The 11,323-nt window shown below is 38.2% G+C and overlaps 1 protein-coding gene across 3 annotated transcripts in view; it reads left to right on the top strand.

The window, feature by feature from the left end:
* Nucleotides 1-662: 662 nt before the first annotated feature.
* Nucleotides 663-11,323, top strand: part of LOC122642239 (disease resistance protein RUN1-like) — a 47,203-nt gene continuing 36,542 nt past the window's right edge. Inside the window, exons 1-5 of one of the 3 annotated variants that reach the window (XM_043835680.1) lie at nt 663-1,174; nt 3,279-4,362; nt 5,093-5,365; nt 5,475-6,326; nt 6,408-7,153. In XM_043835680.1, the coding sequence (XP_043691615.1) occupies nt 666-1,174; nt 3,279-4,362; nt 5,093-5,365; nt 5,475-6,326; nt 6,408-7,052 (3,363 nt within the window). In that variant the 5' untranslated portion in view covers nt 663-665 and the 3' untranslated portion in view covers nt 7,053-7,153. Of the gene's footprint in view, nt 1,175-3,278; nt 4,363-5,092; nt 5,366-5,471; nt 6,327-6,407; nt 7,154-11,323 lie in introns of those variants that run through there. The other 2 variants (XM_043835679.1, XM_043835681.1) reach the window with 2 other exon arrangements.

The raw sequence follows: 11,323 nt of genomic DNA, 5'->3' as shown, positions 1-11,323 counted from the left end.
TTGACCAATACAGTTCCGATACCATGCATTAAAAACAATATTCTGCACAAGACAACCAGAAGATAAAAACACAAACAAAAACGAAAAAAGAAAAGGTAAATTACATGTCACCCCGTGATTTTCAAATGAAATTCAAATTAACCTTTATTTTTTGAAAATACTCAAATCACCTTTGTATTAGACCCAGTATAACAAATTAGTCCCTATCGTTAGTTTTATTCTTTTAAGTGATGATGTCGGTCAGTTAAATAAATTTAAATCTTTAAACTACTCTTGACATCCGAATATAGATTTTGAAAGGAATTATTGTAAATTTAATTCTAATGTTTTAATATAAATATAAAATAATCTTCCATAATAATAACTAAAAACAGACTAACATCCTTATTGTAATAGAGGGGGATGAGTATTTAAAAAATCGAGGCGTGATTTGAGTTTCATTTGAAAATCAGAGGTCACGTGTAATTTACCCATTTTACAAGAAAAAAAGAAAAATGCCATTCCCCACTACAGGTAAAGACTACCCAAGAGGACTTCATTTCCTTTCACTCCAACCAGTCGAACGTCAAAGCAACGCATAACCACGGGCAGGCGGTAGCAGAGGATCCCAATCCTAACCGAACTCCCCATCCGATCTCCATCTTCTATTTCTTCTCCCTTCTTCCATGGCGTCTTCCTCCTCCACCTCCACCCCAACCCCCACCCCCGCCACTCGCTGGAATTTCGACGTCTTCCTCAGTTTCAGAGGCGAAGATACGCGCCACAACTTCACCGGCCATCTCTATACAGCCTTAATTCAAAAAGGCATCCACACTTTCAGAGACGACGATGAACTCCGTAGAGGAGAAGATATTGCTTCAGAGCTCATCAGAGCCATCGAAAGTTCGAGGATCGCCGTCATTATCTTCTCCGAGAACTACGGCAATTCAAGATGGTGCCTTGACGAGCTCGTCAAGATCATGGAATGCAGAGAGACGAACGGACAACTCGTTTTGCCTGTTTTCTATAAGGTCGATCCTGTGGATGTGCAGAACCAGACTGGAAGCTATGGAGAGGCTTTTGTGAGTCACGAAGTGCGTTTTGCAGGAGATATGGAGAGGGTGAAGAGATGGAGATCAGTTCTTGCTGAATCTGCGAGTCTCTCGGGGTTTAGGTCCCAAGATTTTTCCGCCGGGTATTTCTCCTCATCTCCATTTGATTTCGAAATCCAAATGAAATATCTGCTTTTTTTGTTTGTTTAATCTGATCTAATTTGAAGAAATTAAGGATTTTAGTGAGAAGTTAAAGAAATTTATTAGTATAGAATCTGGAAATTTGTATCATTAGGAGTTCGAGCTTTGGAAGAAATCGAAAAGAGGAAGGAATTGCGGGTGTGAGAAAAATAGTACTCTTGACGTGTGGTGGCGAACTGGCAATTCCTTCCTCTGGTTTTTGTTTTTTGTTAATGGGATGATTAAAATACAATAAATCCTATTCAATTTTTTACGTTTTGTTTTTTGAAGGCAAGGGTTTTGCAAGCCGCCCACTTGCCGCAGGCCAGCGGCGTTCACCAATGTACAACACCTTTCTCCCTAGACCCTACTAATCATTTATACGACCCTTAAATGATGCCTTCCTCCACGATTATTTTTAGATACACAAAGAGTCGTTCCACTCAAATGGATCATTTGGTCAATTTTGATCCTCTGCTGCCGCTGCCCGTGTGGTCGGCGTGCAGCCTCACCCAGGCAGGGTGTTCGAGCAGTGGCCAGTGGGTAGGGTGGTCATTTTGTTCCTGCTTGTGTGAAGCTGCATGCTGGCACAGGCAGTGGCAGCAGAAGATCCGTGGGTGATTCACTATTTTGATGAGTCACATGTCAAGTTTGGGATCTATCTTAACCATATAACTAAACATTTACAGAAATAGGGTTTTCAGTGGTCATGCGGACAACATGTCCACAAAGTTTGAGCATCAACAAAACCTTCACATGACAGATATTTAAGGGGAGGGAATGTATTTTTTGGTCCTGTGTGTTTCTTTCATGTTCATCTTCTTCTATCAAAGGCAGTGTGAGCAGGGGAGCCAAGGGGTGAAGAGTAGAGATCTCGAAGAGAGAGGGAGGGGGAAGGTGGGGAAGGGAGGGTAAAAGAGAGACAGAACATCAGTATTAATGGAGTCGAGGAACATGGCTAAAAACATAGACCCTAGCTAAGATCCATCCATATAGAATCATCTTAAAGTAATAGCAGTTTTATATATAAAATAACCTTTTTTTAGTGGGGTGCCTTGTACAATTTGGCATGGCCTAGGTGGGTGCCCAAGTGCCAAGGCGGCTTTCCACAGTCTTGGCTCACCTTGCCTCCATAATAAAAAAAAGCGTATTCAGTGCACAAGGCTTCCGCCAGTGTGGGGTCTGGGGAGGGTCATAATGTACGCAGTCTTAACCCTCGCTTTGTGGAGAGGCTGTTTCCCGACTCGAAGCCGCGACCAGTAGATCGCAATGGAGCAAACTTACTGTTGCAGCCATAACAACTATGGCCGTATGTTTACTAGTTGCCAGACACCTTTGACCCTTGGTATATAGGATGAGGAAATACTATTTTTTTGTGTTTTTACAAGGTTTCCAATTGCTGATAACCAAAATGGGGTTCATATAATTGTTGGGAATTTTCTGCACTCTTTTTTTTTTCCCCTTAAAATGTTATGTTTCCGTAATGCAAAGTAAATGGCATATGAAACTATTATTTTTCTCTTCATAAATAGCTTTAGATTCTCATGTGAATGGAATGGATTAATGTGCATGGTTGTTCTTTTGGTGACAATATAAGAGTTTCACAATCTACATCTTATTTAACTATTTACAAAAAAACTTGAGTGAGACTTAAATTAAAGGGCAAAGAATGTGTTGGGACAGTCAATTTTAAGTGGAGAAAATAAATTAAAGATATTATCCCATTAAAAGTTAGGGGAAAAAACCAGAAATCTAGTATAATATGGTGTCATATGTAGGAAAGTGTAACTGAAATCTAAACCAAAATTTTTAGATTTTATGTAGATATTCTTCTTTCTGACCATACTCAACTTGATAGTACATTATTTAACTATGTTATCCTTTAGCTTTTGTTCAGCATAGCATTCTAAAAGACTCCACTAAACGAGCAATGACCAGACCAAACATCATCAAATTGGCTTCATGCTTCATTGTCTTCATTAATTATTTCCAATCATTTCATGTTTACTGTGCTTATTTCTTTGATTTCTTTCTTTTTTTTTTTTTTAATTTTTAAACAATTGGCAGGGATGCAACTTTTATCCAGTGTATTGTTGAAGAGGTTTTCACTAAACTGAATCAAATGCACTTGAATATTGCTGTCTACCCAGTTGGTATCGACTCTCGTGTAAAAGATATGCATTTTCTGTTAAGTGTTGGGTCAAATGATGTTCGTTGCATAGGGATTTATGGTATGGGAGGAAGGGGTAAGACAACAATAGCTAAGGCCATCTATAATGAAGTCTTTCATAAATTTGAAGGCAGCAGTTTTCTTGCAAATGTGAGAGAAGCTTCAAAACAAACCAATGGTCTAGCTCAGTTACAAGAACAACTTCTTTCTGATATTCTAATGAACAGGAACCAAAAGATATTCTTTGTTGATAGGGGAATCAAGTTGATCGAAGAAAGGCTCTGCAATAAAAGGGTTCTTATTGTTCTTGATGATATAGATCAAGCAGAACAATTCGATGCCTTAGCTAGCATGCATGACAGTTTCAGCCCAGGAAGTAGAATCATTATAACAACTAGGGATGAGGAACTGCTAAATAAGCTTGGAGTGAATGAGAAGTATGAGGCTAGAGAATTAAATGCTGAGCAATCTCTTGAACTGTTTAGTTGGCATGCCTTCAGAAAAGACAAACCTGTGAAAGATTATGGGGAACTTTCAAATGGTGTTGTAAGATATATTGGAGGGCTTCCATTAGCCCTTGAAGTGTTGGGTTCGTTTTTGTATGACAAAAAGAGCATATCTGAATGGAAAAATGCATTAGAGAAATTGAAAGTACGTCCTGATAAGAAGCTTAAGGATAGACTTCTATATGATGTCAAAGAAATGGATATATTCCTCGACATTGCCTGTTTCTTTATTGGAATGGATAAAGATTATGTCATGAAAATACTAGATGGTTGTCATTCCAATTTGGAAGCTGGAATGAGTGCTCTCATTCGAAGTTCTCTTGTAACAATCAATGAAAACAACGAATTTAGAATGTATGATCTGCTTCGAGACATAGCAAGGGAAATTGTCCGTGAAGAATCCCCTAAAGAACCTGGAAAACGAAGCAGATTATGGTCTCATGATGATGCATATGATGTATTGGCGAGAGGCACGGTACGAGCTTCAAGATTATTATTATTATTAGTATTGCTATTATTATTGTTATTGTCATTTTCATAGTCATTTTTATTCTTATGTTAATGTTCCTGTAATTGACTACCATGCATTGTTAGGAATTATATGCATGCACTCTTTATATCTCATAAATCCTTTGTAATGTTTTTCATGGTAATTAGATAACCGCTGTTAGAGGGGCCTTACCCGAGAGAAAAAAACCCATAAATCAGCCTCTAATATATATTTTTCCTATATCCACTTCAACAGTCCTAAAGAATTTCAATAGGGAGCTTTGAAAATGGTACATAGATCTGATGGTACAAATTTTGATCTAGCAGATTGTTGGATATAGTCTTCAAATTAGGGCTGTCCAACTGTAGGTAATATACCCTAATACATTTTGAGAACACAATTCCTTTTCCCTGTAGTTAAGATCCCTTGCCTCTATTGACATTTTGTGAAGGCATGCATGGGCATTTTATACTGGATGGTCTTTCCATCCAGTAAATGTTTGGGTGAATTTGAACTCCTCTTGCCTTTACAATAGACTTATTTTTACTGAGTGACACCAGCTGGGAAAACCTCAAGGGGTGCAGGCCTGCAGGGTGTTCACTATCCGACTATTGATGCAACTGTGACATATCATAAAAATAAAGGTGTGAGGGCAACTGGCCACCTACAAAGTATCTACATCTATTTGCCTTTTTACTTAGCTTTTTGGTGACAGGGAACTGAAGCAGTTGATGGCCTCATCCTAAACTATCCTGGCAAGGTGCAATTGAGTACTGAAGCATTTGCAAAGATGTCCAAACTAAGATTGCTCCAACTTAATGATGTAGAGCTCACAGGAAACTATGAGCATTTCTCTGAAGAACTAAGATGGCTCTGTTGGCAAGGATCTCCTTTGAAAAATATACCAAACAATTTCTGTCTAGACAACCTTCTTGTTCTTGACATGCAGTATGGTAGTCTCAAACAGGTCTGGAAGGAAACTAAGGTATGATAAAAAAAAATTGTTGTTTATTCTTTCTTTAGATCAAGTTTATATTTCACTGATGCTAATTCTTTTTTTTCTTTTGGGGGTGGGGTATTGGCGGGGCATACAGATCCTCAACAGGTTGAAGATCCTCAATCTCAGCCATTCCAATCATCTAAACAGAACACCTGACTTTTCAGGACTTCCAAGTTTGGAGAAATTGATGCTTGAAGGTTGTACAAGTTTGGTTGAGGTTCACCAATCCATTGGACATCTCAACAGACTTGTTCTCTTGAATCTAAAGGACTGCAAAATTCTGAAGAATCTTCCAAGTAGCATTTGTAGATTGAAATCTCTAGAAAGTCTTATTCTCACGGGCTGCTCAAAGCTTGATAAGCTACCAGAGGATTTAGGGGAGATGGATTCTTTGACAGAGCTTTTTGCAGACGAAAGTACTATACAGAAACTACCCTCCTCAATTGGACTCTTGAAGAACTTGAGAAGCTTATCGTTAAGAGGATGTAAAGGATCACCATCTAAGTCACGAGTCTCATTTTTCCGGGCCTGGGGATGTCGAAGAATCCCTGATTCCATCACTCTTTTGCCAGCTTCTTTCCCAGGTTTATATTCATTGAAAAAACTAATTCTTGAGGATTGCAATCTGTCAGAAGATGCAATTCCCATTGATTTTCAAAGATTATCCTCATTGCAAGAGTTATTTCTTGGCAAAAACAATTTTTGTAGTCTATCAACCAGCATCAATCAGCTTTCTCAACTTCGTTTACTTGATCTGGAAAAATGCACCAGACTACAAGCACTCCCAGAGCTTCCTTCAAGTTTAAGTATCTTGAATGCAACCAGTTGCATTTGTATGGAAAGATTGCCAGATTTATCAAACTTGCATAACCTTCCATCCTTGGTGTTCATTAATTGCCACAAGCTTATTGAGATTCGAACAAAAACTTCTAGAAGGAATCTCCTTCAGGTATTCTCTGTCTCTCTGTCTCTTTCTCTTTCTCCTGTGTGTGTGTTTGTGTTTTTAAACATCACAATCCACATGGAACAGGGACTGTCGGAACGTGGTATGAAGCTTGACATCTTTCTTCCAGGGGATGAGGTTCCAGACTGGTTCACCGATCAGTGCGAGGGGTCTTCAATATCATTTGTGCTTCCACTTTGTAATCATGAGATCCTAGGGTTGACACTCTGTGCTGTATATGCAGCCAACAAAGAAGCTGATAATCTCACTCCTGTTTTTGATGGAGACGAGCACACTAGTCCACCTTCTGCTAAAATCAATGTTGGAAGCAACAATGACGTGGCCTACTATTATCCAAAAGTCAAAGATATTCGTATAACCCATGAAGATCACATCTGGGTGTGCCATGTTCCATGCACTGAATTTGGGAAGCAATTGGAAGGTGGGGTTGATATTGAAGTTTCAGTAGAAATAAGGGAGCCACTCAAGGTGAAGAAATGTGGGGTGTATCTTCAATACCAGGAAATAAATGGCAAGGTAACGCAATCAAGCAATGGTGAAGCAATTCAATATGCCGGTGTTTTTGATGGAGATAGATCAGCAGTAGCTAAACTCAACAGTAAAACTAAGAGAGGCCGTAGTGACACTGAGTCAGGACCCAGTAATGGCACACCTAATGAGGACCAAGAAACCAGACGGTTGAGGACTGAATTCGGTCCATCCATGTATTGAGCTTGGTTCAATGGAGTATGAAGGGTGAGGAAGCTGTTCCTGTAACTCAACTGACTTCGAAGAAACTGCATTGATTTCAACAAGGCATGCAACCCTTGAATTTAGCTTGCTCCAAGTTATGCCATTTAATTTGATGTCAGTTCATGCTCTAATGCGGGAAAATAGGACTGTTCTTAGAGTGAATATGGTTGCTCATTTTGCTATCAGAGAGGTATTCATGATAAGCATATGGTTGAAGCTTCTATTAACATTTTTCCAAGTATTACTTTCATTATTCAATAATAATAATAGAATTAGATTGGAAGATGAAAGCCTCCACAATCATTAAAAGAGGATAAGAACCTTTCTTTTAACCCTGCTTTTTTGCTAACCAGGTACCACATTTCTAGCAGTGATAAGAAAAGACAGCAATCAAGTTGTTGGATACTCTGCAGGCTAATTATAGCAATAAGGTGGTCTAGATGGACTGGGTTAATTTAAATTGTATCAGAAACTGTTTCTATTGTTTGATTTATGTGTCCACCAAACCCAATTTGAACAGTATAATTAATTTACATTATATTATTGAGTGTTTGATTGTCCTTCCCTCCCTGAATCTCAACAGTTGCCCCATACCCACTCCCCAACATTATGCCCCGATCCAACCTCTCACCCTGTGTCTCAGCACTAGTTTAAGGCTCCAGAGCTGATGGAACGATACGCCAAAAGCTCTCATACACTAGATAGGGTCTCATTAGACACATAACAGAAAACAACATTTAGACTGAGCCTATTATAGTAGAGGAGAATTTTTTTTAATGTTGAAATTCATGGAGGCTGGAGAGTCACAGCCCGACGGGTTGAAATGACGGTCACTAAGTGAATTGTAGAGGGTTGGGGAGGCTTCTAACAGTTTGTTCACTGCTGAATCTCCTCAAATTAGAAAAGCCTGATATTTTGTTCTTGATGGAAACTAAGTTTGGGAAAAATAAATGGACGGATTGCAAAAGAGGATGTATTTTAATGGCTGCTTCTTAGTTCTTCCAATTGGATCTGCTGTTTGACTGTTACATCTCAGCTAATCAACCCACCTTCTATCTTACCTTTGTCTACAGAACCCTGTTAGAACCAAGAACCAACTAGTGTGAGATAAAATCATTGGGCTCAATCAAGGTAGGCAAGAAAAATGGTTATGTCTTGAAGATTTCAAATCCTTCCTCTCATGGCAAGAGAAGGATGGTGGCAACTGTAAGGGGTGCTAGAGATGTCCATCAATCCAAAAATTATGGTGGAATCCTATCGTCTTCTTGGCTTGGTTGCTCATGGGCCCATTTACACATGGAGTAACAAGAGGATGGGATCAGCTAACCTCCAGGAACATCATCTCTTACCTCTAGGCTTCACAAGAGCTGTTCCCTCCCCATCAAGCATATTATTGAAGACATTACCTGTTATTCAAGGCATATACTGTAAGACTAAACTGTAACACTGTAATAGAAAAATACCTGTTATTAGTACCGAGATATGAACCAGAGAGGAGAACTTCAATAGCTAAAACAGGAACAGTCACGAACAGGGTGAGTTGAGTCGTATCTTGACAGATACTCTCCTTAAGGTTTTAGATGCCCCTACTTCTGCAACGGGGTTGACCTTGCATCTAACCCTCCAGGATAAAACAAATCCTAAACGTATTGGTTGCAAAACCAGATACGAGTACTGAGGATACCAAACGGTTGTACTAGCCCTCTACTACTAAAGAAAATATAGTAAGACTGGTCTCTGGAACGGACTGTTGCAGAGACAATTCGTCTATTGTGTCTGTGAAATGCAGGCAAGACTCTGTATATATATAGTAATGGAGTACCCTTTCATGAAGGGATATATCCATACAAATACAAGAGGCGTACATACAGATAGTACGTATTTTCTTCACGTACAAGGATGGGGTGTATCTATTCGTATACATATATGAATAGACACATACGGTTCAACCATATAGATGAACCATAGGTGAACCAAACCGAGTTTTAAATAAAATTAAAACTCAAAAGTGTAAAATTCTACTTATTAAAAATAAGGTTTTGCTCAGACCCCGACCTCGGCCACGGCCCGGCACGCATGATTCAAAAGCACCCCAAAGACCCTCCACACACTAGAGAGTAGGGTGACCACTTCTCCAAAGGGCTCACACCTTAAGGAACCAATCATATATATATACCCCTCAAGTTATTCTCCCACAATCAATGGGGGACTATTCTTGAGCTCAATATTGCCTATTGCACACAAGAGAGCATAACAAATTCAAACAAAAAAATAGAGGGAAAGTAAAAAGGAAGGAATAAACAAAAGACACATTTTGAAACTTTGTACCACATGACTCTAAAAGTATTTTTTTGAAATAGTACATTAACTCAAAAAAATGCTTTTTGAAATAATAATACAACATTATCCACTTGTCGTCCTAGTTTTGTTCATGTAAATTTTCTTATTTTCGTAGGGAGTCTAATGCTCGAGACCCGGTCTATGTTGTGTACGACAGTTTGACCGTCTTCCATTATATGGTTGATGGAATCATGTATTTCACCAGTTACGTGCCTCATACGTGAACATCAATAGAATTCTCCTTACCAAATTTTTTTTGTTTCTTTCTCAAAAACTCCTTCAGCTCCAAGTGTAGAGAGTTATCTATTTAAACGCATTGATCCCCTAAATGGTAATTTGTCATGCAAAGAGCCAGATTTGTTGAAACTAATTTAGTTATTAATTACAAAAAATTACTTGGACACCCCCTAAACTATGGCCTAATTACTTATTCTCCCTAATTTTTCAAGCAATTATTTGAACACCCTTTGTAGTTTACCATTTCTTTCAAGTAGATCATGTCCGTTAGTTTAATGATGATGTCATCAGTTAATTTTTTTGTAATGCCTAAACTACCCTTAAAGGATAGTGAAGTGACCCTTTTACCATCTTCCTCATTCTTCTTGTTCCTACAAACCACCGATTTAAAAAACCCTAATCGATTTCAAAAAAAATTCTCTGTTCTTAAACAAATTTCAAATCAAAATAACCCAAATCCTTCTTCTTCTGGCAACCCACTGATTTCAGATTCAAACCCTAGTCAATTTCGGAAAAACTCTCTTTTCTTAAACAAATTTCAAATCAAAATAACCGCAAACTCTTAACTGCTTTTAGATTCTAACCCTAATAAATCTCTTTCATGGCTGATTCAGGTTATGATCTCTTTGTGTAGCTTTGTGATTCCTCCTTCGGCATCCCACTGTGAAATTTTTAGGAATAATAGTTGAGGGCGTTAAGAGTACATGTGCAGATTTAATTGTTTGGTCTTGTGTTTGAAAACAAAAGGAGGGGAGAGTGTGGGGGCAAGTACCTCACTTAAGCTTGTGGATCTGTTTTGTCGAGTGCTGAGCAGTTCTTGAATGAATTAAGTTAGAATTTATATAATTAGAAAAAATAGAGACAGGAATAAATAGATTTGAAGGATTTGAATCGTACTGTACCCATTGATTTTCTTTCTTTTGTTATGAACTCACTTGTAATCTCAAAATCAAGCGCTTTTGCATTGTAGTATGATGTATTTGCTCCTTTAGGTCGGGATTCTACACTTACACAGGTTGGGGGTTGGGCTGTAGATTGTTCAGATTCAGTCCGATATTCACCGAGGCAACATGCCAGTTTTCCACTAGAAGGGTCTAATGGTGTAACCGACTCCCAATCTATTAGGGTAACAATGGCTTTGTTTTTTCTCCGACGTTTGCAAATCGCCATAGCAGCAGTAAATGGTTCAACAATAAAAGGGGTGGGTTGCAATAGGAAGAAGAAAAAGAAGAGGAAGGGTAAATAGGTAATTTTAATTTTATTGTTTTCTATTGAATAGGTTATAAGGGTAAAATAGACTTGTCCATTGAAACACTAACAACAAACTAACACCATCACATTTCAGGGAGTGTCAAGTAATTGTTTGAAATGTTGGTGATAGTAAACAAAATGACCATAGTTTAAGGGATGTCCAAGTAATTTTTTGTATTAATTATGTTGACCGTGAACAGATGTCCAACGAATTAAATATGTTTCAATTGATCGAACAAAAAAAAACTGATCAGAAAATATTTTCACCCTTTCAAGTTTCAACCAGCGCATGGAAGATTTAGTTGTGCCTTGAATTTTTCTAGATGTGTTGTGTCTAAAAAAACTGTCTCAACGAATTAAATATGTTTTTCAACAAAAAAAAAAAGAATTAAATATGTTTAAATTTGTATTAGATTTTTTTC

Source organism: Telopea speciosissima, chromosome 10 (genome assembly GCF_018873765.1).
Source record: "Telopea speciosissima isolate NSW1024214 ecotype Mountain lineage chromosome 10, Tspe_v1, whole genome shotgun sequence".
In the NCBI taxonomy this organism is placed as follows: domain Eukaryota; kingdom Viridiplantae; phylum Streptophyta; class Magnoliopsida; order Proteales; family Proteaceae; genus Telopea; species Telopea speciosissima.
Note: the sequence above shows the minus strand (reverse complement) of the source record. Positions and strands in the feature narration are given on the sequence as shown.